Below are 25,629 nucleotides of genomic sequence, written 5' to 3'. Positions count from 1 at the left end.
GGTGTTACGGGCGGCGTCGGGGAGGGCGGGGTCCCCGATGCCGTTGGTGGGGCAGGCGGCGGCGACGGCGTCGGCGAGGGCGGCGGCGAGGGCGCCGGCGGTGAGGGCGGCGGTGAGGGTGGAGGTGAGGGCGGCGGCGAGGGCGGCGGCGGCGAGAGCGGTGGTGGTGAGGGCGGCGGGGAGGTGGGCGACGGAGTGGGCGACGCGGTAGGCGAAGCCGTCGGCAACGCTGTAGGCGAAGCCGTCGAACTGGGTGCAGAGGAGGGAGCGGCGGAGGGGGCGGAGGAGGGGGCGGAGCTCGAAGCTGACGAGGGCGAGGAGGAGGGGGCGGAGCTAGGAGCCGACGATGGAGAAGAGGAGGGGGCGGCGCTGGGCGATGACGACGGGGCGGAGCTCGAAGCTGACGATGGAGAAGAGGAGGGTGCGGCGCTGGGCGATGACGACGGAGAAGAGGAGGGCGCGGAGCTGGGCGATGACGACGGGGCAGAGCTCGAAGCTGACGAGGGCGAAGAGGAGGGCGCAGACGAGGGCGCGGAGCTCGAGGGCGGCGGCGGTGAGGGTGGTGACGGCCAGGGCGGCGGCGAGGGCGGCGGCGTGGGGGGCGGTGAAGGGGGCGGCGGTGAGGCCGGCGGTAAGGGTGAAGGTGAGGGTGGCGGCGAGGGCGGCGGCCGGCGAGGGCGGCGGCGAGGGCGGCGGCGAGGGCGGCGGCGAGGGCGGCGGCGGTGAGGGCGGCGGTGAGGGTGGAGGTGAGGGCGGCGGCGAGGGCGGTGGCGGCGAGGGCGGTGGTGGTGAGGGCGGCGGGGAGGTGGGCGACGGAGTGGGCGACGCGGTAGGCGAAGCCGTCGAACTGGGTGCAGAGGAGGGAGCGGCGGAGGGGGCGGAGGAGGGGGCGGAGCTCGAAGCTGACGAGGGCGAAGAGGAGGGGGCGGAGCTAGGAGCCGACGAGGGCGAAGAGGAGGGTGCGGCGCTGGGCGATGACGACGGGGCGGAGCTCGAAGCTGACGATGGAGAAGAGGAGGGTGCGGCGCTGGGCGATGACGACGGGGCAGAGCTCGAAGCTGACGAGGGCGAAGAGGAGGGCGCAGACGAGGGCGCGGAGCTCGAGGGCGGCGGCGGTGAGGGTGGTGGCGGCGAGGGCGGCGGCGAGGGCGGCGGCGTGGGGGGCGGTGAAGGGGGCGGCGGTGAGGGCGGCGGTGAGGGTGGAGGTGAGGGTGGCGGCGACGCCGTTCTCGGAGGCCACAGGGGAGGAGGTGGAGGCGGCGCACGACGCGGCGCACGACGACCGCGCGCTCCCGGCGCCAGAGGAGTGGGGCCGGACGCTGGGCGTGGCGCTCGAGGCGGCTCCGGCCGACGACGACGCCGCAGAGCCACAATTTTGGCCGATTGGCAGTGTCCTCTCGCCAGAGCTTGGCGGGCCGGTGGTGGCGCGGCTTCGGGTGCCGGAGGATGTGCCCGCCGGGCGGCACAAGTTGCTGATTCGCGATGAGACGCCGCGGTTGGTGCTGGAGCGGCTCTCGTTGGCGCCGCTGATAGGGTGCGAGGCGGAGGTCGAGGTGTTGTAGCTTTGAATCACGCGCGGTACTGTCATCCTCGCACCTCGGCTGCGGCTCGGCGCTCCCTCGTTTGCTCGAGCTGGCTCGGTAGTGGTGGGAGGGGTGATTTGGAGGCCACACTGCACACAGAGCACTCGCACGCACACACGCCCGGGGATCAGCATCCGGCGCGGATTATTTCGTTTTCGTCGTTCTTCCAATGACACCACTCTCTTAACCACAAACTGTACGTAGACGCTAAGTGACAGTAACGTTTTAAAGCCGGCCATTTGACGTGGCGGCAGCCGACATGCAGCTGCTGCCGGCACTCTCCCCCGCGCCGCCCGCCGCGCCGCGCCACAACGGGCTCGGCTTCGGCTGCCGCTCGTACCGCTTTCGGTGGCTCTTCTTGAAGAGCATGTACGCCGTGTGCGCCGCGAGGTCGTCCACCGCCTTTGGCGGGAGCCCGACTCCGCCTCCGCCCGCGCCTGAGCCGCCTTTGCGGTCTGAGCCGCCTGCGCTATCTGCACCTGCGCCGCCGCTGCCGCCGCTGCCGCCGGCTTCACCGCCGCCCTCGCCATCAGCCACGCTGCCTGCGACGGTGGCCGCTGCGCCTTGCCCCGCGGCCCTGATCTGCCGAAAGCGCCCGGCGCGGGGCGGCTCGCCGGCTGCGGGGAGGAGGACCTGTTCACAGGGGTGGGGCTGTGAAGAGACGGTGTGGGAGGGCGAGCTGACGTGCGGCGACGAGGAGGACGAGGGCGGCGAGGTCGGCGAAGAGGGGGCGCACGAGGGCGGCCTGCGTCGCCTCCGAGAAAGCGCCGAAGGCAGGGTTGATGTTGACCTCCATAAGGTGTGCCACCTGTCCCAGGAGATCGGCTGGATCTCGGCTGGATCTCGGCTGGATCTCGGCTGGATCTCGGCTGGATCTCGGCTGGATCTCGGCTGGATCTCGGTTGCACACCCCTTCGGCGGTCACGACGAGGTCGCAGGCGAAGAGCTCGAAGTGGAGCGGCGAGGCGGAGGCGGGCGCGGCGCGGCGGCCTCGCTCGAGCAGCGGCTGCAGCACGTCGAGCAGGTCCCGCAGGAGGGGGAGGAGGGACGCCTCGAGCAGCCGCTCGTAGCCTGGCCACCGGGCCGAGGTCCACTCGATGTCGTCCAGCGAGCCGACCAGCTCCGACGTGCTCTCCCACCCAGTCTGCACGTACTTGTTGGTGATGTGCGCGCGGCGGTCCTCGGAGCGAAGCTCGTACGGCACCGACGCGAGGCGCAGCAGGGCGGTCGAGTAGGTGAAGCCGGCGCCGTCGCCGCAGAGGAGGACGTACTGCCGCAGCTCGAACTTGCGTCCGCCGAGCAGCAGCGGGCGGTCGACGTACTGCTGCACCACGTAGCAGTAGCCTCCCGGCACGTCCGTCGGCTCGAGCGGCCGGGAGAGCCGGTCGAAGAGCGCGGCGGAGAAGCCTAACTGATTAAATATCGAGGTGAGGCTCACTTTCACCAGTCAAATCAGGTCGAGCAGCGCGGCGGAGAAGCCGTTCGACGAGTGCGCGTCCTTGATGATCCACCTACGCACGGCTGGAGGTTAGAAGGGAGGTCGCTGCGTCGGGGCGCCGCCAGCCCTTTGCTGTCTCTGTCTTGCTCGTGTGACCGCCGCCGCCACTCGAACCCTTCCAATGCTCCAGTGCCGTGACCTTGCTCCCATCTATCTGGAAACCAGCGCGGCTCGTCGCACGCAGAGGCGCCCCACCGCTCGCGCAGTGCCGCGAGGCGCGCGGCGTCCCACTCGCCGTAAATCACGTGCGTGACTAGCGGCGCCGTGCGTGAGAAGGAGCGGCAGAGCAGCGCCAGCAACGCCTTGTCGTCGAGCAGCTGCAGCTGTGGCAGGCAGTTGAAGGCTGCGGCGCCAACCGGGTCGGGCAGTACGCGCTTCCGCAGCGTCCAGCGCACCGCCGCAGTGCCGCGCCAGCCCTCTTCCTCTTCCCGCAACCCCGCCGCCTCGAGAGCCGGAGCCAGCCACTTGCGATGGTTGGCGGAGTCGCAAGCGTATTTCCAGCCGCCGTGATGGCGTCGCACGCGAGCGCGCACCCAGCGCGGGACGAGTCGGAGCAGGCTTAGCTGACGGATGAATCGTAGGACTCCAGCCAACCGGCACCGGAATGACTCCAGCCCAAGCATCGCCATGCTGATAGCCATACTGACAAAAAATGATGGGCCTGGTGAGGAGACCGTGCGCGGGGGGTTCCGAGCGGTGATGTCAGTGAGGAATGTGTGTGTTGTCGTGCTAGTGTCTGGTGTCTACTAGCCCCGAGTAGAGGGGGCGTTCCGCTGCTAGGGGAAACCCGGAGCGCAGAGCTAACCCTCGGGGACCCGTGTTTACTTTAAGGCCCTTAATTTCCCTGCGTGCTGCGACCGCGCACCCCCAGGGCTAGGCCTAGGGCTTTCTTGCCCGCAACCCGATGCCAATCATCCGGCCCGCTGGGTGCGCTTCTTAGCCCTCCCCGGCCCTGGATGTGAGATTAATGACTGCACTCCAAGTGCTCCAATGGTGCACAAAAAAAGGCACTACAAAGGCGACGCGATCCAGCTGTGCGGAGTACTCCCTCTCGCTTCATGTGCGGCTCAACCTGTCCCGCTCCGCGCGAGACACAAGCAAGTGGGGCGGGTGCCCGCCTCACCAACTCGATTGGGCGGTCTCAGAACGCCACCCCAGCCGCGGGCGCCGCCTTGAGCTTGAAGAGCATCCCGCGCATACGGTCCACCTAGAGAAGCGTGCCGGCAAAATGTGGAGCAAAGTCTCTTTTGACTCTCTTGGGGTTCGCTTGGGCGCGCACCGGCTTTGGGTTGTCTTTCTCGCCATCCTTGACGTTGAGGTCCACCATCTTGCAAATCTTAGCGGCGGCGGCGGGCGGCGGCGGCGGCGGGGGGGGGGGGGGCGGAGGAGCTGGGTTAGCTGGAGAGCTATATGCGGTCCAGGATTGAACGGTGCGATTTTGAGGTGAGGCTGGGCAAGCATCACCGACTCCCAGCTGTCCGTGGCCATTGTCGCGTCGCGGTCGGCCACGAAGGACGCCTACGCGGGTCACGCCTCGTGCGGTGAATGATTGGTCCTCCTTCACGCGTAGCGCTGGCGAACGCAGGAAGAAGGGCGCCTCCTCCTCCTTGTTGCTCTTTGCCTTGGCCTCGCTCTTCACCTTCCGCTCCGCGTAAAACTGGTCGAGCGCGCTCCGCGCCTCGGCCTGCTTCTCGGACAGTGCCGCTGCGGCGACCGAAGCACGCTCGGCGAGCTTGTTCTCCTGCACGCAGCGGGAGGGGCGTCGGAAGGGGCACTCCCAAGGCCAGGTGGGTCTCCAGCGGTACGGACTAGCACAAGCGCCAGGGGGGGGGGGGGGGCAAGAGGAGGGCAGCTCGCGCGCCTGTGTCATCCTCCACTCTGCGAGAGGGCCGACGGTGGGCATCGAAAAGTCGGGCGGGGCCGAGTCCATGCCGCCCATGCCGCCCATGCCGCCCATGCCGCCCATGCCGCCCATGCCGCCCATGTCGCCCATCCCGCCGTCCATCGGCATGCCTGGTCACAGCTAGAAATGTGGAGAGGCGCTGCTCACCGTTCGAAGTGAGCGGCGGCAAGTGTGGGTGTGAAATTAGGTCCAACGAGGTGCAATACAGTGTCTGCTGAGAGCGCTGAGCCGCAGCAGGTGACGCGTCCTCTCGATGCTCGCCCTGATGCATGAGTGCGTTCCCGATCTAGGAAGATCTCGAGTAATCTGGAGCGATCTCGGTGTATTCTCGCATTCCGGCCATCTAGGCTGCCGGTGCCGCCTCCCATCTCGTCCATCCCTCCAACCGCCTGTCCAGAGGGAGCACGTGTCAGGAGACTTTGTTTCGCAGTTTCGGAAGAGCTCTTTGCGCGGGTCAAGTGTACCTGGCCTCCCCTTGATGGTCCTAGGCGGGCTTCTCCACAGGAGTCGATCTTGGAGAGGGGCAGTGCTCACTCTGCACTCTCTGGTCGGCCTGCTGTATCGACCCGTCGTGGCTTCACATCTACCTCGTGCCAGCGGCTCTCCTCGGCACCAGAGCGCTCCATCATACGCCAGAGCCTGTCCTGGGGCGGGTCCCCACGCCCTTACAATCATACGCATAAAAAACCCGGACTCAATCGATTGTACTGCGGTGGTGTGAGTGGATGCACCATGAGCAAAAACCTGACTTGGCCTGTATAAAAGAACTCGCTCGGCTCTCAAGGGCTGCCCAAGAAAGTCGCCGCGCCGCGCCTCGAGAATGGCGATAATCGAGGAGATCCCCGCGCCCGCGCCCGCGCTCGCGAGGCCCACACCCGCTGACCAGCGCAGCGGCTTGAGGGGAGTCGGTGTCGCGATCGCCGAGGCTGCGGCCGGGATGGGTCCGTCCGAGCCGAGCAGGGTGGCGGCGGCGCGGGCGCTGGCAGAGGCGCTGCTGTCCAAGGAGCAGGGCAACACGGCTTTCGGCGCGGGCGAGTACGTGGAGGCGCTTGAGTACTACTCGGATGCCATCGACGCAGTCACTGACGGCGCGCCTCGCCACGCCTCTGTCGTAAAATTCGCTGTCAGCATATCGCACACCCGAGACTCATCTGATCTGGTTGCGGACCCTGCGACCGCTTCCTGCCGCACTCGCCCCGAGCGCCTTTCCCGCGCCCTTTCCTAGCCAGCGGCCTCAGTGCGCTCTCATCTCACCTCGCCCCTCACCTCGCCGCTCCGCTGGCTCCGCCATCGCACTCGCTGCGGATCCCTCGTGTCTGTGGCCGCAGAGTGCGCCGAGCGGGCGGTGTTTTACGGCAACCGCGCCGCCTGCTACGCGAGGCTTGGCGAGCACCAGAACGCGGTGGCGGACTGCTCGGCGGCGCTGGCCCTGCGACCAGGCTACGTCAAGGCGCTGCTGCGACAAGACTCTTACGAGACCCTTCCGAGGCTCCGGACCCGCCTGTCTTGCTCGCGGCTCAGGTGCTGCTGCGCCGCGCAAAGGCGCGCGAGGCGCTGGACGAGCCTTCGGAGGCGGCCGAGGACATGAGGAGCGTAGCGGAGCAGGCGCCGCCTCTTCTCTGCTACTTCTCGGCCGCACCTCGGCCGCACCTCGGCCGCACCTCGGCCGCACCTCGGCCGCACCTCGGCCGCACCTCGGCCGCACCTCGGTGCCCCACCTCCCCCACAGGCGCCCTCCGGCTCCAAGGAGCGGCGCGAGGCGACGGCGGCGCTGCCTCGGCTGGAGGCGACGGCGGCGGCGAGGCTGGGAAGCGGTGTGAGCCTTCTGCACCGTGTCTGGTCCTGGCAGTAGGCTGCGGCGGCGGCAAAGCTGGAGGCGCAGAAGGAGGAGATGCTCGGGAAGCTGAAGGACTTGGGCGGCGATGTAGCAGAGAGGGGGCACATGGAGGGGGCCGGAGATGCGGCTGGAGATGTGGCCGGGTTTGTGCGGGCACAGCGGTGCAGCGCGGCTCTCTTTCTCTCTCTCTCTCAACCTCTCTCCCGGCCGCAGGCAACAACATCCTCGGCCGGTTCGGCATGTCGCTCGACAACTTCAAGGCGGAGAAGGACCCGGCCACAGGCTCGTACAACATCTCCTTCGGAAAGTGATTGCGGGTCACCGTGCAGCTTCCCCTCCGGCCGGGTCTGTCCGCTGTCGGAGTCACGCCGGAGCGCTGGTCGCGCGTGATTCGGCCAGTGGGCAAGCCCACAGGAGCAGCCGGCGCGAGGACTTGCTCGCCGTGCTGGTACGTGTGTGTGAGATGTGACGGAAGTCTTTCGCTTTCCGGATTCCGCCTGGCACGGCCGAGAGGGGCGGCGCTGCCACGAGCCAGCTGCACCGGCCACCGCGCTCTGGCGTCTGGGGGGGTCGTGTCTCTCCCGTAATGCGTAAACAAATTTTTGATGCAGCGCGGGCAAAACTCGTCCTGTGCTGCGCAGAGGGCCTTATGAAGAGAGAAAAGACGTTCAGCGGCGGGGGGTAACCGGAGGCGACCACCGAACTAGAGCAAACTCTCGCGTCTCGCGCTGCGCGGCAACCCTCGGTACAAAATTATTCGGTCGCAAGCCATACCGGCGAATCGCGCGTGGCCGCCGCCTCACGACATGCACTTCTCTACTCAACCTTGCCCGAGCTGACTTGGCGCTAGCCTCGGCCGATGAGTGGCATGCTGTTGGCCATGACCGTCATCTGCAGCACGTTCGCCTCGAGCGGCAGACTCGCCTACTCACGGCACGCGCTGTCGGCTGAACCTCGGCCACGCCTCGCCTGCATCTCAACTCCGCCCCGGCTCCATCTCGGCTACCGCACGCCATGTACGCCACCGCGCGGCCGACGTCGTCCACGTCCATCGTGGGCTCTGTCTTGACCTCGCCGTTCGCCTGCCGAGATGCAGCCGAGATGCAGCCGAGCTGCAGCCGGCCGAGGTGTACCGAGATTGACTGACCGAGAGTTGAGCCGAGATGTACCGAGATGGGAGGCAGCGAGTTTGGTCGGCGGCGGTCTCGCCGCACCAAAGCTGGGCCGGATCTCGGCTCGATCTCGGCTCGATCTCGGCTCGATCTCGCCTGCGGCACGCCCGTCTTGAAGGCGGCGGCGAGCGACGTGTCGGCGTTGCCAATATCGATCTGGCCGCAGGCGATGTTCCACGGCCGGCCTAGCGTGCCAGCCACACGCGTCTCTACTCACAGCTGGCCGAAGATGGCCGCGACTCCCTCCGTCCCCTCTCGGACTCCTCTCGGAGCCAGTCTCGGCGACATCTCGCCGTCGAGCGAGCAGCTCTTGGTGAGGCCGGTCACCGCGTGCTTGGTCGCGGTGTAGGGGGCGCTGTTTGGTCGCGGCCGGTCCGCCGAGACGGAGCCTGTAGCCGAGGTGCGGCCGAGGTGCAGCCGAGATACAGCCGAGGTGCGGCCGAGGTGCGGCCGAGGTGCGGCCGAGGTGTGGCCGAGGTGCGGCGGAGGCGGAGGTGTGGCTAAGGTGCGTGGAGGCGCGTCCGGCGGGGTGTGTGCGGGTCGCCGTTGTTGATGATGCGGCCGCCCTGCGGCGCCTGCCGCTTCATCAGAGCGAACGCCTCGCGCGAGCAGAGGAAGACGGCGGACAGGTTGACGTCGAGCACTCGGCTGGCAGCAGAGATTATTACTATTATTATTATTATTGCTGAGCACTCGGCTGGCAGCAGAGGCGGCAGGGAGGCGGCGTGGGCTCGGCAGAGGGTCGAGGGGCGCAGACTCGCGCCCGCTGAGACTGGAGGTCTCTCACGCCGGGCTCAGGCAGCGGGTGGCTGATCTCCTTCTAAGCTGATCTCGACCAATCTCGGCGGATCTCGGCGGATCTCACCGCCACTCCTCCACCGGCAGCTCGTCCAGGGGCAGAGCCGGGGCGCCTGAGAGTTGCAAGCTCCGTCACGTGCGACCGGAACGCATGCGGCGTCTCCGACGCCGCTCGACATTTCACGCGCCTCTCGCAAGTCTCTCAGAGGTCGGAGTGAGTGATCTCTGAGGCGGCGCGCCCGATCCCGCGTTGTTGAATAGGACATCCAGGCGGCCGTGACGCTCCTCGACGGCACGGAAGAGCGCCGACACGGCCGCCGGATCGGTGCAGTCCGTCGGCTGCACCAGCGGAGCAGCGGCCGGGTCGAGCGCCTTCAGCGCTCCCGCAGTCTCCTCCAGCGGCGCCTGTCGCCGGCCGACGAGGACGAGAGAGGCACCCTCGCGGCCGAGCGCGAGGGCGGACGCGCGGCCGATGCCAGAACCCGCGCCGGTGACCAGGGCGACCTTGCCCGTTAGCCTCGCCGCCGCGGTGGAAGCCATCGCTGGAAAAATAACGCACGGGCCCTCAGCGGAGCTGGGAAGAGGACCGCCGCAAGCGGCGTGGCGTGGAGCGGTTGTGCATCCCTCCGGGGGCCCCTCTGCGCCGGGGAGGCGTTGTTGGAGGCTAGGACGCAAGCGTCCGTCGCCCTTTTCAAACTCGGGGCCCACTCCGCTACGCTCCGACCCGAATTTGGAGGGCCTAAAAGTTTAAGGTGTTGCTGCGCAAAAGGGGTCGGACACAGGGCGCAGCTCATGCTAAGAGCTAGAAGAGGAGATAGAGAGACAACCACACCAACACCACAAAGCTCTCTCTCCTGCTCCTCACTCACGAGGGGTCACAACTACCGAGTCCCTTAGAGTCTAGCTGCCACGTTCAAAACCAGGACGGCGACAGTGATGGTGCTATCACGGGCATGATCAGGGGAAAGTGGAGCGGGGGGGGTGAGCGTCAGCCAGCCAGGTACGGGATAGTAGAGCAGGTGCTTTGTGGGTGGCGGTGGGCGGCGGCGCTGGGGGGCTGGCCGAAGCGTTAGCTGAGCTCCTCCCTCAAGCTCGAGCACGCATGACGCACGTTGAGTGACAACGTCGGCGAGCTTCTGGATCAGGTTAGGTTGCCGGAGCACCCATGGCTGCACCTCCAACTCCTCCTCTGAGTCAGACACGACAATGTCAACTGCGCCCTCCTCCTCCCATTCGTCGACTGCGCCCTCCTCCTCTCCTCCTCCAATTCGCCGACTGCGTCCTCCTCCTCCATGGGCTCGATCCGATTCCGCAGCGCGTGTCGTCCCCAGAGGCGCTGCTGCGCGGGAGGCGGCCGCGGGCACGCTGGGCTCGATCAGCGGCTTCCCCTCAAGTTGCGCCGAAAGAGCACGGATTTGGCGGACGTTCTGGTTTCCGTAAAACGAAGCGATGTCTGGCACCAGCTGAAGGCTTGGGTCCCACATCACATGGTTTCTGCACGGTATTCGGATTTCGCTATTTGTTCGTGTGGGGGTGTATTGCAGATTTGTCAATGGTACCGCGTCTGCGACGCGGGCGCCTTGCGAGCAGAGCCCTTAGGACACCCTTTATATCTTGTGCGCGGTCATAAAATAACGCACGGGCTCAGCGGAGCTGGGAAGAGGACCGCCGCAAGCGGCGTGGCGTGGAGCGGTTGTGCATCCCTCCGGGGGCCCCTCTGCGCCGGGGAGGCGTTGTTGGAGGCTAGGACGCAAGCGTCCGTCGCCCTTTTCAAACTCGGGGCCCACTCCGCTACGCTCCGACCCGAATTTGGAGGGCCTGAAAGTTTAAGGTGTTGCTGCGCAAAAGGGGTCGGACACAGGGCGCAGCTCATGCTAAGAGCTAGAAGAGGAGATAGAGAGAACAACCACCCTGTCCCGTTATTGCGTACACCAACACCACAAAACGCTCTCTCTCTCTCCTGTCCTCACTCAGGGGGGTCACAACTACCAAGTCCCTCGACTAGCTGCCACAGGGCGCAGCTGCCACAGGGCGCAGCTGGAGACGCTCTCCCTCAATCGGCATCCACCCCCACCCGCTCCAGCCCCACTTCTGCTGCCGAGAGAGCTGAATCGAAGCAAGCGAGCCATTGCATCTTGGCGTGCTCCTGGAGCGCGGCTTTCTGCGGCCACGAGCACGGCGGAGTCGGCGTCGTAGCGCGCATCGTTCCCGCTCATCGCCCATTCCTCCCACGTGACGTGTGTCGGCCGCGATTCGATGTCGCCACCTTCATCGCCAACGAGGACTCCCTCGACTGCAGGGGGGCTCCGGCGCGGGGAGGGACTCAGCCTGCTGCGCTGGCCGACTGCGCCCTCCTCCTCCATGGGATCGATCCGATTCCGCAGCGGCGGTGCTGCGCGGGAGGCGGCCGCGGGCACGCTGGGCTCGATCAGCGGCTTTCCCCTCAGGTAGCGCGAAAGCACGGATTTGGCGGCCGTTCTTGGCTTCAATTTTACGAATGTCTTGGCACCAGCTGAAGGCTTGCATCCCACATCGCCCACTTCGTGCACGGTATTCGGATTTTGCTATTTGCTCGTGTGGGGGTATATTGCAGATTTGTCAATGGTACCGCGTCTGCGACGCGGGCGCCTTGCGGGCAGAGCCCTTAGGACACCCTTTATATCTTGCGCGGTCAAAATTTCTTCGGTAAGACCCTCGCCGCGCCTCTCTACCATTCATCAGGGCGCTCTGAGCGCACCTCTCACCGCATCCATCCCAACTAAATTGAAAACGATCCGGCAGCCATCATGGGCTGAGCGCGACTCACCCTGAAAGAATGTGTAGGTATCTTGTTGGCAAAAGAATGTGTGGTCCGAGAAAAGATTTTTACCACGAAACTCTCTCACACGACACCAGGCACGGGACTGGCGCGCACTGGCACTAACACAAAGAAACACGGCCAAACAGGGTTGGGATAAGGGCGTAGACAGGGATGCCTGCCAAGCGCACGAGAGACTGCCGGCCATCGCGGCGGCCTATCCAGCCTTCCCGCGCCGCCGCCCTTAGTTGGGATGAGGACAGACAGAGTCCACACACACCTCGCTCGAGTCCACACACACGTCACACCTTACTTACTCTGAGGGAGGGTGTAGAGGATGTAGAGTGTAGAGCGCTGTAGAGCTGTAGAGCTGGAGAGCGCTGTAGAGCTGTAGAGCTCTACATCCGCCGCTGTGCGCGCAGGACCTGCAGCTGTACGAGCGCGCGGTCGCGCGCTTCGAGGAGCGCTGCGCCGCCGCAGGGGTGCCGGCTCGCGTCGACCTCGCCAAGCCCGAGAACCCCGTCGAGCTGCTCGACAACTTGGACTGGGTGCAGGGGTACTGGAGGCAGCAGAAGACGGCCGCGACGGCGCTGCTGCGCTGGCTCACCGCCTCGAAGCTCACCAAGGCCCTCGAGCGCCGAGCGAGCCTGCGGGCGCTACTGCTGCCCGTCTTCCTGCTGGACGGCCTCGCGCGGCGGAGCTCGCTGTTCCGCGGGATCTGGTCGCTGCTCAAGTGAGAGGCAAGCGCGGTGCTGTTTCGACGCGCGCGCGGGTCTCCGTGGACCGTGCGTTCGCGTGATGTCGGCGTGCGAGACGGTGATGCGTCGTGGTGGCGATTGTCACTGTAGCCGGCGTTGCGTGATGTTTCTCGGTTTTTACGCTTTCCAAATCTTTAACGGATACTGGTAGAGCTCTATTGAGGCGAGCTAGGCCCTCACGAGTAGTCCCTGCATTACGCTGCCGTGCCAACACGGCGCCTCACCCTCGGCACGCCCAGCCGGTGTCAGCGCCCGCGAGCGAGCGTCGGCGAGCCGACGGGACGAGGCGGCGCTATGCGTGTCAGCGCGGTCGCATTCCTTGTCGTCGGCAGTGCGGCGTTCAACAAGCACATCGGCAAAGAATTCGCTCGCTTCGCGCAGCGGTATGCGACCGCGCCGTCAGAGTGACTCTCTGTGTGTCAGGGATAGTCAGGGCCGTCCATCAGAGCTCCAGTAAGCTCGGAGACTGTACACCCCATTAGTGCGACTCGACCTCTTTGAGTCACTGCCTTCCCGGCGGTTTGGCTGTAGAGCCTCTACAACAAACTCTACAGCAAATCGCGCTCTACATCGCTCTACAACGCAGGCGCATCGTCACGCGGCGGATGTAGAGCTCTACAGCTCTGCAGCGCTCCAGAGCGCTCTACATCTCTACAGCTCTACAGTGCTCCACACTCTACATCCTAAAACTCTACATCCTCTACACCCTCCCTCAGGCGTGTCCTCGCCCTTGAGTGAGGTCTTTTGAGGGGGGATAGGGGAAGGGGCAGTGTCTGTCTGTGCATGTGGGTGTGGCATGCATGCAAAACGCATGCATGTGTGTGCGTTGTGCATGTGCATGTGCATGTGCATGCATGTGCATGTGCATGTGCATGTGCATGTGTGTGTGGGCACTTGGATGGAGAGAATGGAGAGCCCTTGCTTGGAGTGCAGTCGGTAACCGCACGCTCAGGGCCGGGGAGCTAAGGCCTAAGCGCACCCCCAATAAATAAATAGAGCAGACCGATCTCCAGGAGAGATGGGCGACGCACGAACACCGAGGCACAGTGCGCACCCCGCCCCGCTCGCAGGGAGGTGGACTGTGTGACTCCTCGGGAACTCTTGACAGAGGTGTGCTAGTCGCTATTATCCGACGGTTCCGACATGTCCGACGGGCAGTTCGGGCTCGAGCGAGAGCCGCGGTGCACCGTGCAACTGTTTTTTGAGCTTAGCCTTAACTGTATGTTTTTTTTTGAGCTTAGCCTTCGATGTTATGAAACAAACGCAAGGCGGACACGGCATATCGCTCTCGGGCCCACAGGCGTCGCGTTTTTTTTTCACGCCAATGTTTCTGGCCACAGAACGGGCGCCAGGAGTAGAGGGCTTTGCCTTCGCGGAGGCCCTTTGCCCCCTCTCCCCTCGACGTGTGGCCTGCTCGCTCTCGCCTCTCGCCTCGACTCGTGTCACGCTCCGTCCGGCATGCCGTGGTCCCACGACGGCCTCTGTCCGACGTTGCGCGCCTCGCTCGACCGCGCCTACTTGGCTCACGTCAAGAGAGGTGCAGCGGCAGCCTCCGCCGCGCCTCCGATCGCTCAGCTTCTACTTGGCACCGGCAATGGGCTCCGTGCGTCTGCCCGCGACTCGTGTTGGAATGAGTCCGACGTGCGTCTTGCCTCGCCGGACGCACGAGAACGCTCCGAGCACTTCCCAGCAAAGCTCTCCGGCTCCCTCAGGTGCACCGCAGCGTGGTGCTGCTGAGCCGGATGGAGAAAGGGGAGCCGCTGGCCCACCTCACCCTCGTCTGCTTCCTCGAGTCGCCGCAGTGGGTCGAGGCACAGTAGCCACACCACTCGCTCACACGCCGTGGCTGTGGAGCCGCCTCTCCCAACACGCCTCACGCCCGTGCGCGCAGGCGGTGCGTCGCTCCGCCTGCCGGCTGTACGAGAGGCTCGCGCCTCTCGAGGTGCAGAAGCAGGCGCCGGCTGCACCAGCGCCGTGGCCAAGCCCTCTCCCGGACACGTGACGTGTGTCCGTGACGTGTCTCACAGGACCGGCTCGCGTGCGCCTGGCTCGAGGTGTCGCTCGAGCTGCTGAGCGAGCCGCTGCTCGCCGCCGCCGCGAGGCGCCTCCCCTTCAAGCGGCTCCTCGCCGAGGTCGAGCTCGTGCGAGGCTCGGTCGGGCCCTCGGCCAGCCTCTCTGCCGAGATGAGCACGCGGCTCGCCGAGGCGGTCCCACTCGCGCAGCGGCAGTTTGGACCGACGAGCCGACTGTGACTCGTCAGCTGAGTCACTAGGCGGTCGCGCTCCGCGGCAGAGGCGCACGCGAGGGTTGCGCTGGCGGCGGTGGAGGCGGCGGAGGAGGGGGAGGAGGAGTGGATTGGGGAGGGTGGGGAGGGGGAGGAGGAGGAGCGATGTGGTGCACTGACGGCGCATGGGATCAAGGCGCCATCCTGCCCCGCTCCGCAGAGCTGACGGGGAGTGGCGTCGACCCTGCGCCCAACCAGACCGCCGGCTTCCTCACGAGCGAGGAGTGCCTGCGCACGCACTACAACCTGTTGCGCGAGGATTTTGTGCGGCCGCTTCGCACCACCCTCGCGGCGCTGCAGCGGGGCGAGACGCCGCCGCGCGAGGTCAGGCTGCACGAGGGGGTTCGGATCCGAGGCGCGAGGGCGAGCCCTCCGGCCCTCAGTGAGCCGCGTCTCTTCACAGCTCCACGCGTGCCCAGGCGCCCAAGCGGGCGAGCCCTTCGGCCTGCTGCACGAGCTCGCGCTCGGCGGCGAGGGGGCGGAGACAGCTGGGGCGGAGATCTCGAGCCTCGTCAACGGCTCGATGGTCCTCCTCTCGCCGGACGGATGGCGGAGCTGCCGCTGCGCCATCGTCGCCAAGCGAGAAATCGCGCTCGAGCGCGGCGACGGCGCCCTCTTCGTCGCCTTTCAGCGCGACGGCGCCGGGCTCGAGGCCTTCTCCGCGGGCGCGGTGCCGCAGGACACGCGGCTCGCCGTCGAGATAGCCGAGCGGTCCGGCGAGCGCTACTCGATGGTGGAGGCGGGGGCGTACTGGGGCGCGTACCGGCCGGTCCTTGCGGCGCTGCTCCGCCACCGGCTAGGCGGCGGGGAGAGGGGGGAGGGCGAGCCTGCCGGAGGCGAGTCCTGCACTCGGCTTGCTGCCCCCCGAGAGGCGTCTCTCCACACGTCTCTTCACACGTTGCGCCGCTGTGGGCAGGCTTGCGACTGCCGCTCGAGGAGGCGCTGCTGCGGTATGAGGCGTGCGACGCGCCGCCCTCGTACCTCTCTCCGGCTGGCCGCCAGTACGACGTGCGCCCGATCTTCAACGAGTTGCCGCAGGGCCGCCGGCTGGCGCGAGGGTCGGCATGCGCGGGGTGGATCTCGGCTAGATCTCGGGTCTCGGCTATAGGACGCCGGCAGCTGGTCGACGTGTGCGGAGGGTGGGAGGCGGCCGACGGCGGGGGCGTGCCGCAGGGGACGTCGCTCGATGAGCGGCAGATCGCCGCCGCCAAGGCGCTGCTCTCGCGCCGGCTCGGGCTCGTGCAGGGCCCACCCGGCACAGGCAAGACCTTTATCGGGCTGATCGTTGTGCGCACGCTGCTCCGCAACGCGCGCCTCTGGGCCTCCTCGCCGGCGCGGGCTCGGGCGGCCGACAGGCACGCTCTGACGGCCGCACGGGCGGCGGAGGACGAGGGCGGCGGCACGGCCGCGGCGGGCTTGGTGGAGGGCGGCGGCAGTTCGGGCGGCAGTTCAAGCCGCACCGAGTCCGAGCACGGCAGCAGCTCCGACGAGAGGGAGCTCGCTGCAGCGGAGGGGACGGAGAGGGTGGAGGTCGAGGGGTTGCGGTTGCACTTGTCCAGCAGCAACCGGACGGGCTACACGGGCGTGTCCAAGGTGGCCTCTGGCCGTTTCAAGGCGACGCAAGAGGTGGACGGGAGGAACGTGTACCTCGGCACGTACGACACGGCGGTGCAGGCGGCGGTGGCGTACGCGCGGGCAATCGGGACAGCGCCGGCGGTGGCGGAGGCGGCGGAGGGCGTGCGGCTGCACCTGTCGAGCAGCAACGCCACCGGCTACCGAGGCGTGCACAAGGCGCGCAACGGCCGGTACGAGGCGAAGCGCAAGAAGGAAGGAAGGTTCGTCTATCTCGGCCTCTTCGACACGGCGGTGGAGGCGGCGGTGGCGCACGCGCGGGCGGTGGCCGAGACGGACGCCGACGAGGCTGCGGAGGCGAGCCCGGCCGACGGCGCGATTCCCTCGGCGAGCGGCGGCGACGGCGAGCCCTACCGGACCATCGATGGCGTCGCGTACGTCCGCGCGCTGCTCGACCGCGCCACCAGTCTGGCGAAGGCTGGCGGCACCCTCGCTAGGGAGATCGCCAGATAAGTGGTCCAGAATGAATGCGTCGACGACTAGGCTGGCGACGGCACCCTCGACGAGCACGCTGCGCGGGAGCTGGTGGACGCCGCGCAGGACGATAAGCTCCACCTGTTCTTAGTTATTAACTACTTCGTTCATTACTAGGTGGACGCCGCACAGGACGGCGGCGAGGTCGAGGCTCGCACGCTCGCGCTGATCGCCCAGACGTACAAGACGACCTCCTCGGCCGAGCGAGCGCTCGAGGCCGCGGTGGGGAGTGCCGAGTCGGCAGCGGCGACGCCAGAGGCCGCCTCCGGCGCAGCCGACGCGCCGGGCTCGGAGGCGGGCTCAGAGGTGGCCGAGCTCGCCCCGGAGGTGGAGGAGGCAGCCTCCGAGGAGGGTGTGGCGGAGGCAGCGCCGGAGGCAGCGCCGGAGGCAGCGCCGGAGGCAGCGCCGGAGGCAGCGCCGGAGGCAGCGCCGGAGGCCACCGGCGCGGAGGGCGCGTCGCTGCCGCAGTCCGTCCCCCTCGCCTCCTTTCGCCTCGTCTCGCGCCGAGCCGCCGACTCGCCGCTGAGCTTACACGGCGACCAGGAGGAGACGCTCGCAGAGTCGGCCCTCGAGCAGCGCCACCAGCGGCTGACGAGGATCGAGCGGCGTGGCTTCTCGGTGCTGCCGCCGCCCCTCTTCCAGCGCCTCTGCGACGAGAGGCGCGCGCTGGAGGAGTCGGGCGCCGCCTGCTACCCGACCGGACACGCCTGCTTCCTCGGCAGCGGCGAGCCGGAGGAGCCGTCTGCGGACCCGCCCGCTTCGCCCGCGCCCGCGCCCGCGGAGGCGGCGGCGTCGCTCGCGGCGGCGGAAGAGTGCATCCTCCGCATCGATGACAGCGAGGAGGCTGTGGGCGGGGAGGCGGCTTGCGGAGAGACGGATGGCGAAGAGGCAGCCGGGAGCGCCCCCGCCGCCGCCCCAACCGCCGACGCCGCCGACGCCGCCACTGGCAGCGGCGGTGCCGTTGCCCCTCGAGCGGTGCGGAGCTGGCGCGCGCACAAGCGAGTTTTGCACGAGAAGGCGGCGGCGACCGCCGCCGCCGCCGGCTCCGCCGCCGCTGAGGATGGCATCTCTTCCTCTTCCGCCGCTGGCAGCGTCGCAGTCGACGCTGCGGCAGAGGAGGCCGCCCTGGCGGCGGGGGGTGGCGGCGGCAGCGCGCCTCCCATCCTCGTGCTCTGCCAAACCAATCACGCGCTGGACCAGTTCCTCGAGGGCATCTTCGCCTCCGAGCCGCGCGCCGCCCGACAGCCGTCTCTTCACACCACGTCCCTGTGAACAGGCATCCTCGCCTTCGAGCCGCGCGTCGTCCGCGTGGGCGGCCGGTCGCAGTCGGAGGCGCTGCGCGCGTACAACTTGGCCGAGCTCCGGCGGACGAGGGAGGTCCACCGCCCGAGAGACGAGCGGCGGCGCCGCGACTAGCACACCTTCCCCGCCACCCGATGGGGACTGCTGAGTCAGGCCCACCGCTCGAGAGACGAGCAGCGGCTCAGCGACAACCTGACGGAGGACTTGCGACGGGCGCGGGAGCGCCTCGCCTCTGTCGCCGGCCGCTGCCACGCGGCGTGGGGCCCGAGACTGCTGTCGGGCAGCTTGCTCTGCCGCGGCTCCTCCCTGCCGCACGCGCCGCCGCGCGAGGTGCAGCCGCTGTGGGGAGCGCTCAACACGGCGTTGGGTCGGCTCTCGGCGGGCGGCGTTGCTGAATGGCTTGGCGCCGGCGGCGCGGCGCACGGCGAGGCGACGCACGCCGACCTCCGCCTCGCGTCGCCGATGTCGCCGGCCGAGCTGGACCACGCTTGCGAGGCGGCCGAGGTGGCGGCGACGGAGGGCGGGCGCAGCGTCGCCCTCGACGTATTGTCGCCGACGGAGCGGCGGGCGCTGTACGCCGCCCTCCGATTGGGCGCACAGACGCGCGCGCAACGCGAGCTCGAGGCGGCGCTCGGTGCCTACCGGCTCGCGCGCGCCGCGAAGCGCGCTGTCGACGACGCTGAGGCGCTCGCAGTGCTGCGTGGCGCGGCGGTTGTCGGCATGACCACCACGGGCGCGGCAAAGTACCACGAGCTCGTTCGCCAGCTCGATTGCCGCGTCACCGTCTTCGAGGAGGCGGCGGAGGTGCTACAACGTGCGCACGGGCCACACTTCGGCCGCACCTCGGCCGCACCTCGGCCGCACCTCTCGTCAGGTGCTCGAGGCGCACGTGCTCGCCTCGCTCGGGAAGTCGACCGCGCAGCTGCTCCTCATCGGCGACCACCAGCAGCTGCGCCCCTCCGCCGCCTGCCACGAGCTCGCGCTCCACTACGGCCTCACCGTCTCCCTCTTTGAGCGCGCGCTCAACAACAACGTGCCGTACGTGCGGCTGCGCACGCAGCGGCGGATGCGGCCGCAGATCTCGCGGCTGCTCTCGCCCATCTACCCGGAGCTGCGCGACCACGCGGTGACGCTCACGCGCCCGCCGGTGCTCGGGATGGCCAAGCCGGCGTACTTCATCACGCACGCGGCGGCGGAGCGGGTGAGGCGAGACCTGCTCTCGCCCGAGAACAGCCACGAGGCCGAGGTTTTGCTCTGCCTCTCCGCGCTGCTCGTCGGGCTGGGGTACGCGCAGGGCCGCATCACCATCCTCGCGGCCTACGTGGGGCAGGCAGACCGCCACGCCGCGCACCCGCCACTCGCCACGCCTACCCGCCGACGCGCCACCGCCCTTGGCGCCGCAGGTCTTGCGGCTGCGCGCCGGCTTGGCGGCGTGCGGCCTCGACGGGCTCGTCCTCTCGACCGTCGACGCGTACCAGGGCGAGGAGAACGACCTCGTCCTCGTCTCGCTCGTCCGCTCAAATTCGGGCGGACGGCTCGGCTTCACGGCCATCGACAACCGCATCTGCGTCGCCCTCTCGCGTGCGCGGCTTGGCTTCTACTGCGCGCGCCCTCGAGCGGTGCCGACCAGCCCTGTGACCCGGCCGCACTTACGCCTCCTCCTCCGCTGCGAGCAGGCGCGTGCGACCTCGACATGCTGTCGGCGGGGTCGGAGCTCTGGCGCAAGGTCGGTCGGCTGGCGCGCACAGAGGGACTCGCGGGGGCGCGCAGCCAACCCACCCCTCCCCTCCTCGCGCTCGTCGGGGTGGCGTGCATTCACACCGCTGCCGTGAATAGGCTGCGCTCCCTCTCGGCCTCGAGGCGACCGGCGGCGGCAGGAGCGGCGGCGAGGCGCCGTCGACGCAGAAGGCGACCAGCCCCGCTTCGCCGCGCGCCTCCGATGCCGGCGCCGCTGCCCCGTCGGACGAGGCGCAATGTCGTGCGGTTCGTCCCGAGGTTGCCCGAGGTGAGCCGAGATCGCCCGGAGATGTTAGGACCCGTTTGGGCTCGAGGAGCTCCTCAACGAGGCGAGGCGGGGCCGCGCCGACCGAGCAGAGGATGGAGACGGCGGCGGGGGCCGGCTTGGAGACGGAGGTGAGGGCGACGGCGGAGCCGGCAGTGGAGGCGGCGGCGGGGGCGGCGGGAGCGGGAGCGAGGGCGGCGGCGGGGGCGACTCGGACGACGGCGAGGTGCTGACTTGGAGGGAGCGGCAGCAACGAGCCAGCGCCGCCGGCGGCGGCAGGGGCGGCGGCAGGGGTGTTGGCAGGGGAGGCGGTCGTGCGCGGGCGGGCTGGCGGGCAGAATGGCATGCGACTGTGCGGCAGCTCTGTGCTGTGGCGGGCGGCGACACTTGGCAGTGGCACCTCGGCGGCTCCAACAGCGCTCTACGCCCGTGCGGCTGCGCGCTGCCGTGCGGACACACTTGCGGCCGGGCGGCGCACGTGCTGCCCTCCGCCGGCGGTGCGATCGGCTGCTTGTGCGCCGTCTGCTCGGACCCGCACGTCCTCGCGCAAGCCGAGCACGGCCGGTGGCTGCCCTTGCGGGAGGCGCTCAACCGGCGCGACCGCGCCGCCGCCACTGCGGCTGCGGGTGACGAGGCGCGCGGCGGCGAGGAGCCCGCAAGCTTGCCAGACGCCCCTGCGGGCAGGCCGGCCGGCGGGGAGGGAGACATGGACGGCCCCGAGCCGCCGCCGCCTCGGCGCGCCTCCTCTGGCTTTGCGGCGGCCACGGCCGCGCCGAGCGTGCCTGCGAGCTACTGGGGGGCCGCGGGGGTGTCTGGCGCCGGCTCAGAGCAGACGGCCTCGACGTGCGAGCTCTTCACACCGCGGTGGGGCGGTGATCGTGTGAAGGACGCCTCTCTGGGAAGCGCGCCCGTGTGTGGTGTAGGTGCGCGCTGTCGCCGTGGTCGAGCTCGGAGGACGACAGCTCAAGCGCAGAGTGGGGGGGCGAGGGCGACACCGTCGGTCGCGGCGCAGAGGCGGCGGCGCCTGGCGCCCTCGGCGAGGCGAGCCACGAGCCGGAGGGCGGTGACGGAGAGCTGCCTGCGGGGTGGCGGCGTGGCTACTCGAGGCGGCCGAGTCATAGCCGATCTGTAGCAGAGGCGTAGCCGAGATGCGGCGGGAGTGTAGCCGAAGTGTGGGGATAGAGGCAAGGCGGCGACGCCGCTGCGCCCTCTTGCGCTCCCTTGCAAGGGCTCGGCGGCCTCTGTTCTCACGGCAGCTCTCCTCTGGCGATGCAGGCGGCGGCAGCGTGCTTTCCTGTACAACCGCGAGGAGCGGCGGCGCGTGTGGCGGGAGGAGTACATCGACCCCGCCGCGGAGGCGGCGCCGTGGCGGCGGAGCACGCGGTGTGGACGACGGCTCACCGTCACAATCGGACCGCGTTAGGCGGCGCGTCGTGAGCGCGGGGCGGAGCGTTCGGCGAGGAGGGGCGGCGAGGGCGAGGAGGAGGGCAGGGAGCGCAAGAGGCGGCGGAAGGGCGCGGGGAGAGGGAGGCGTGCAGCTCCCCCGGTGAGGTGCGGCTAGCTCACACCTCGCGCGCAAGGTAGGCGCGGCGAGGGGAGGCCGCTCGTCACGCCGGGAGGGGGGGTCGGAGGCCGCGGGCGAGGCGACGCAGCCGCTGCACGGAGGGTCGCTCGAACAGCGGGGCGCCATTCGCAGCGACGGGGGCTGTGAGTAGGCGGCATCGCTGTGGAAGGAGTGCTGGTCCGCACGACTCGACCGGCCGTACTGGCGCCAGAGGGCGCCAAGACTGGCGGCGAGCACAGCGCGGGCCGTGGTTTACGCCTGTTCACGCTGGCGGGTGAACGTAGGTGACCAAGGAGTACTCGTGGACAATGCCGCCCGAGCTGCTCCTGACCAGGCCGGATGAGTCGCGGCGCGCGAGAGCGAGTGCACGGGGTCGCTCGAAGCGAGCGCGGTCTCGAGATGCAATGGCGACATGAGGCTTGAAGGCTTGAATTGAGCGTGAGATGTGTGCTGTGTAGCCTGTATTACGTTCAGCGTTTGGGCGCAGTCTGTCAGCAACCCGAGTCACACGCACAGCCACACGCACAGGGCACACGGCATTTCTAACTAACACAATAACTCCTCTAACGAACAGACGTCGGGGGCTTCCAACGTCTCGGACCTTTATTCAAGAGACAGTAGCATTTAGGTTGCCTCTTCAACACAACAGAGGTTTGCACAGCCCCTCGCCGAGCGTCTCGGGCCCCAAGCTGCAGAACATGTGCGGGTCAGCGCCTATGACGCTCAAGGAGTGAGGCGCGGAGCGCCGCGCGCGGAGCGCGCCCCGAAGAAAATTTTGAGGGTTGTGGAGGGCTAGATTGCGATCTCTATTAAGAGTTTGACTCACACGCTGGAACCAATCGGCCCACCCGCGACCCACAGGCCCAGTCTCAAGTGGCAGCGCTCCGCGCCTACCCAGCGGCGCGCTCCGCGCGTGCTTTCCAGCGGCGCGCCGGAGCGCGCGGTGCTCTGTCTGCGGCAGTACCACTGCATCTTCCGCAGCTCCAGCAGGTATCAGCAGTGAGTTCACCGCCAGTTATCTGCGCCTCCGTTCGTCGCTCTCGTGCTTGATCGTCAGGCCGTGCTCTCACGTCCGCCGGAGCTACCTCGGCCATCGGAACCATTTTACAAGTTTGCCCGCCGACATGTCGCGGTCCGGCTCAGTCAAGATTGTCAAGGCAATGTCGCTCGGCGCTCGCTGGCTCCGTGGATGCTTGTGCTGCTGAGCAATCCAGGCGGACTTTGGCAACCGGCGGCAACGACTTGCGGCGTCAGCATTCGAACGGTTGTGTTGATTTGCTTGCTTGCTCCGCGGTACGGCTTTATCTAGCCGGCGCGCTCCGCGCGTGTGTCTAGCTAGCGCGCTCCGCGCGTATGTCCGAGTAGCACCAGCGCGCTCCGCGCGCACCATAATCTCAGTGCCTATGCTTATAGCCACTAAAAGCTCGTTTCTGCAGCTTGGCTCGGGCCTCGCCCCTGGGGGGGGGGGGGGAGGGGGGGGGAGGCACCGATTCATCTTGGATGTCCTTTTAGCTTGATGGGAGAAAAGGGAGGGAGGGGGAGGGGGGGGGGGGAGGGGGGGGGGGGGGCTCTAGGCCTAAAGGCCCTATTCGCGCGGCGTCAGAGCTCGGAAAAGTTAGAGGGTTTTTGCTAAGGTTCCACACGCCTCCCACACGGAGGTTCCACACGTGGGAGCCGGGACTCGCTGTGTGGGAGCCTCACGACCACACACCTACACGCTCAATCCGTGGGACCCACCGACACCGAGCATGACGGTGTGGGTCTGCGCCCCCGGCCGCCAGCCATCCCCGATGGACCCCCCGCGCCCACTCCGCGCTCGGCAGCGCCTCTCATCTCACCGAACCGTCCGGCCGCCGCCCGGCTGCCGACAGGATCCCATCGACGGAGGCCGCGAGGAGAAGCAGATCGCCGTCGCCGCCGCCGCCGCTGTCGCCGCCGCCGTCCAGCCCGCCGCCGCTGTCACCGCCTCCCCCCTCGCCGCCGCCGTCCTTGCCGCCGCCGCCCTCGCCGCCCGCCGCTTCCCTCGCCGCCTCCACCGTCGCTGCCCTCACCGAGCCCGCCGCCGCCGCCGCCGCCGTCGTCGTCGTCGTCGCCGCCGCCCAGCCCGCCGCCGCGCAGCCCGCCGCCGCCGTCGTGGCCTCCCCCTCTCGCCGCCGCCGCCGCCCTTGCCGCCGCAGCCCTCGCCGCCGCAGCCCTCACCGCCGCAGCCCTCACCGCCGCAGCCCTCACCGCCGCCACCCTCACCGCCGCCGCCCCGCCGCCTCCACCGTCGCCGCCCCCACCGAGCCCGCCTCCTCCGCCGCCGCCGCCGCCCTCGCCGCCGCCTTATTCGCTGCTGCCGCCCTTACCACCGCCACCGTCGCCGCCGCCGCCCGGCCCGCTGCCGCCGTCGCCGTCGCCCCGACGGCGGAAGGCCGCAGCGGCGGCTCCGTCGCCCACAGCCACACGCGTATGAGGCGGAGCTCGATGCGGCGGCTGAGCTGGAGGCGGAGGACACCCACCTGGGTTGCCATCCCTCAACACAAGTGGCCCACCCTTCACATTTTGTCGCGCTCCGGGGCCGGGGCGGGCGGGTGGCGGGACGGGGCACGGGCTCGCACGCAAATGGCTCTCTCGCACCACCTCATAACACGCGCACGGTGGCAGAGGACGCGTGCTAATCACTCCTCCTCGCCCTCCTCTGTTTGCTTTCGCGGCGAGCTAACGCATCTTGTTTTGCAGTTTTTCTATGCCGTACTATTGTCTATATTCACTTTGAAAATCGATCCACGCGACCCCGACCGACGTAGAAAGAAAAGTGCGAAAAATGCCCAAGACATATCCGGTGTGGGTGGCGTGTGTGGGAGGCCGTTAGCAAAAACCCCTTTTCACCTGACCGCTGAGCTACGTGTGGGACGATGCTGTGGAACCTGATCTACACCTTAGCAAAAACCACCCAAGAAACGGGAATTCGACGGCAATTATTGGGTCGCGGTAAAATGTCAGACAACGCCACGGTCAGCAGCGGCGCGAGCTGTCACGGCGCCGCTGCCTCCGCCGCCGACGCCTCCCTCGCTGTGATCACCTTCCTCTCCCGCGACCACCCTCATCACTGCAATGCCTTCATGCGCCACTACGTCGGGCACGGTGGCGACCACATCTCTTTCTCAATCCCCATACTCGTGTATATGACCCGATGACGGCCAACTGCTACCCAGCAACGCCCCGCGAGTTCCCCCTCCCCAATCGTGTCACGCGGCCACAGGCATCTCCGTCAGCGACATCCACGTGATTCACATGCCGGTGTTTGAGCACACCACGCAGTGCCTGCTGCGATGGAGAGTCACTCACGTGCAGACGGTTGAGCCGCACCCCTTCGGCGAGACCTGGCGAACATATCTTGCGCAGAGGCATATGGCCCGGCTCCTCTCCTCATACAGCTACGTTCTCTGGGCGCGCTCCTCACCCCGGACCTCACTGATTCCCAGCGCAGCCCAATATCCGTGGCCCCTCGGTTGCGCCATGTCCACAAGCCTGTTCACAGGCCGACCTGGACGAGCACTTCTTTGCGCGCGGTGTAAGCTTGCCAGCTTACGCCAAGTCCCTCGACGCACGGGGTGCCACCGTCGTTGCTCCGATTGGCGTAGAGGTCGGCACCGCTCTAGTCCGTCTCCTGGTGGTTTGCTCTTGCATTGCTCCAAAGGAGCGTGAGGCGACCCTTGCCCCCTCACCTACCAGGTGCTATTTGACGAGAGTGCGGAGATGACTCTGGCATGGGACCGACCGCTGCTGGAGCAGAGAACCCTGATGCGGCACGACGCCTGCTCGGCGCCGGCTTCTCCACTTGCGGTTCTTACGCAACAATATGATACTATAGGTACAACTGCTTGCTCGACAAGCCGGCGCTCGTGGCGAAGCCTGTGAGATTTACATTCGGACAGCACAACATCGCCGAACCTCCTTACGAGGTAAGCTGACCCTCAGCCGCGTCGTCCGCGCTGCCCAGTAGTAGACCGTTTTTAGAGCACCGTCTCCCCAGGCGTGCA

At 68.1% G+C, this 25,629-nt stretch overlaps 7 protein-coding genes across 7 annotated transcripts in view; 3 read left to right on the top strand and 4 right to left on the bottom strand.

Annotated features, from left to right (window-relative positions):
* The window catches only part of EMIHUDRAFT_448902 (hypothetical protein), a gene marked incomplete at both ends in the record, with an annotated part of 6,776 nt that extends 3,054 nt beyond the window's left edge, over positions 1-3,722 (bottom strand). Inside the window, 4 exons of the mRNA XM_005792007.1 lie at positions 1,924-2,047; positions 2,268-2,373; positions 2,599-2,990; positions 3,095-3,722. Coding sequence (XP_005792064.1) covers positions 1,924-2,047; positions 2,268-2,373; positions 2,599-2,990; positions 3,095-3,722 — 1,250 coding nt within the window. The remainder of the gene's footprint in view (positions 1-1,923; positions 2,048-2,267; positions 2,374-2,598; positions 2,991-3,094) is intronic.
* A 500-nt stretch (positions 3,723-4,222) lies between these two features.
* On the bottom strand, positions 4,223-5,092 carry EMIHUDRAFT_200190 (hypothetical protein; the record flags this gene model as incomplete). Its single annotated transcript, XM_005792006.1, has 5 exons — positions 4,223-4,288; positions 4,361-4,387; positions 4,546-4,599; positions 4,646-4,822; positions 4,976-5,092. The coding sequence occupies 5 exons, from the start codon at positions 5,090-5,092 to the stop codon at positions 4,223-4,225; spliced, it is 441 nt and encodes a 146-aa protein (XP_005792063.1).
* Positions 5,093-5,777: 685 nt separating this feature from the next.
* Positions 5,778-7,323, top strand: EMIHUDRAFT_433458 (tetratricopeptide repeat protein). The gene is given in 7 exon segments (XM_005792005.1): positions 5,778-6,072; positions 6,313-6,434; positions 6,506-6,589; positions 6,714-6,770; positions 6,837-6,900; positions 7,035-7,190; positions 7,208-7,323. 6 exon segments carry the CDS (start codon positions 5,805-5,807, stop codon positions 7,130-7,132), a joined length of 693 nt encoding a protein of 230 aa, XP_005792062.1. The 5' UTR covers positions 5,778-5,804; the 3' UTR covers positions 7,133-7,190; positions 7,208-7,323.
* A 344-nt stretch (positions 7,324-7,667) lies between these two features.
* Positions 7,668-9,331, bottom strand: EMIHUDRAFT_200188 (hypothetical protein; the record flags this gene model as incomplete). Its single annotated transcript, XM_005792004.1, has 4 exons — positions 7,668-7,745; positions 8,099-8,202; positions 8,928-8,979; positions 9,056-9,331. 4 exons carry the CDS (start codon positions 9,329-9,331, stop codon positions 7,668-7,670), a joined length of 510 nt encoding a protein of 169 aa, XP_005792061.1.
* A 4,473-nt stretch (positions 9,332-13,804) lies between these two features.
* On the top strand, positions 13,805-22,109 carry EMIHUDRAFT_462193 (hypothetical protein; the record flags this gene model as incomplete). The annotated part of the gene is made up of 21 exons (XM_005792003.1): positions 13,805-13,987; positions 14,059-14,151; positions 14,238-14,288; positions 14,374-14,594; positions 14,639-15,012; positions 15,050-15,399; positions 15,567-16,640; positions 16,854-17,691; positions 18,013-18,113; positions 18,192-18,842; positions 18,913-19,359; positions 19,442-19,619; positions 19,715-19,764; positions 19,875-20,033; positions 20,072-20,883; positions 20,964-21,146; positions 21,316-21,397; positions 21,464-21,554; positions 21,625-21,683; positions 21,756-21,818; positions 21,889-22,109. The coding sequence occupies 21 exons, from the start codon at positions 13,805-13,807 to the stop codon at positions 22,018-22,020; spliced, it is 6,192 nt and encodes a 2,063-aa protein (XP_005792060.1). The 3' UTR covers positions 22,021-22,109.
* Positions 22,110-22,320: 211 nt separating this feature from the next.
* On the top strand, positions 22,321-22,913 carry EMIHUDRAFT_200183 (hypothetical protein; the record flags this gene model as incomplete). Its single annotated transcript, XM_005792002.1, has 4 exons — positions 22,321-22,334; positions 22,466-22,547; positions 22,620-22,674; positions 22,762-22,913. The coding sequence occupies 4 exons, from the start codon at positions 22,321-22,323 to the stop codon at positions 22,911-22,913; spliced, it is 303 nt and encodes a 100-aa protein (XP_005792059.1).
* Positions 22,914-23,300: 387 nt separating this feature from the next.
* EMIHUDRAFT_351502 (hypothetical protein) lies at positions 23,301-24,344 on the bottom strand (the record flags this gene model as incomplete). The annotated part of the gene is made up of 1 exon (XM_005792001.1): positions 23,301-24,344. A coding segment is annotated over exon 1 (269 nt), but the record flags the coding sequence as incomplete, so codon positions are not given.
* Between the last annotated feature and the right edge of the window lie 1,285 nt (positions 24,345-25,629).

This window comes from Emiliania huxleyi (genome assembly GCF_000372725.1).
Source record: "Emiliania huxleyi CCMP1516 unplaced genomic scaffold EMIHUscaffold_11, whole genome shotgun sequence".
Classification (NCBI taxonomy): domain Eukaryota; phylum Haptophyta; order Isochrysidales; family Noelaerhabdaceae; genus Emiliania; species Emiliania huxleyi.
This window is presented reverse-complemented; position numbering and strand designations above follow the sequence as displayed.

What these genes read in the sequence shown, in the direction of transcription:
- EMIHUDRAFT_433458 (XM_005792005.1), top strand. Translation starts at nt 5,805, where the DNA reads ATGGCGATAATCGAGGAGATCCCCGCGCCCGCGCCCGCGCTCGCGAGG. An exon ending in CATCGACGCAGTCACTGACG is followed by an intron (nt 6,073 to 6,312) that starts GCGCGCCTCGCC and finishes CTGTGGCCGCAG; the next exon opens with AGTGCGCCGAGCGGGCGGTG. An exon ending in CGGCGCTGCCTCGGCTGGAG is followed by an intron (nt 6,771 to 6,836) that starts GCGACGGCGGCG and finishes TCCTGGCAGTAG; the next exon opens with GCTGCGGCGGCGGCAAAGCT.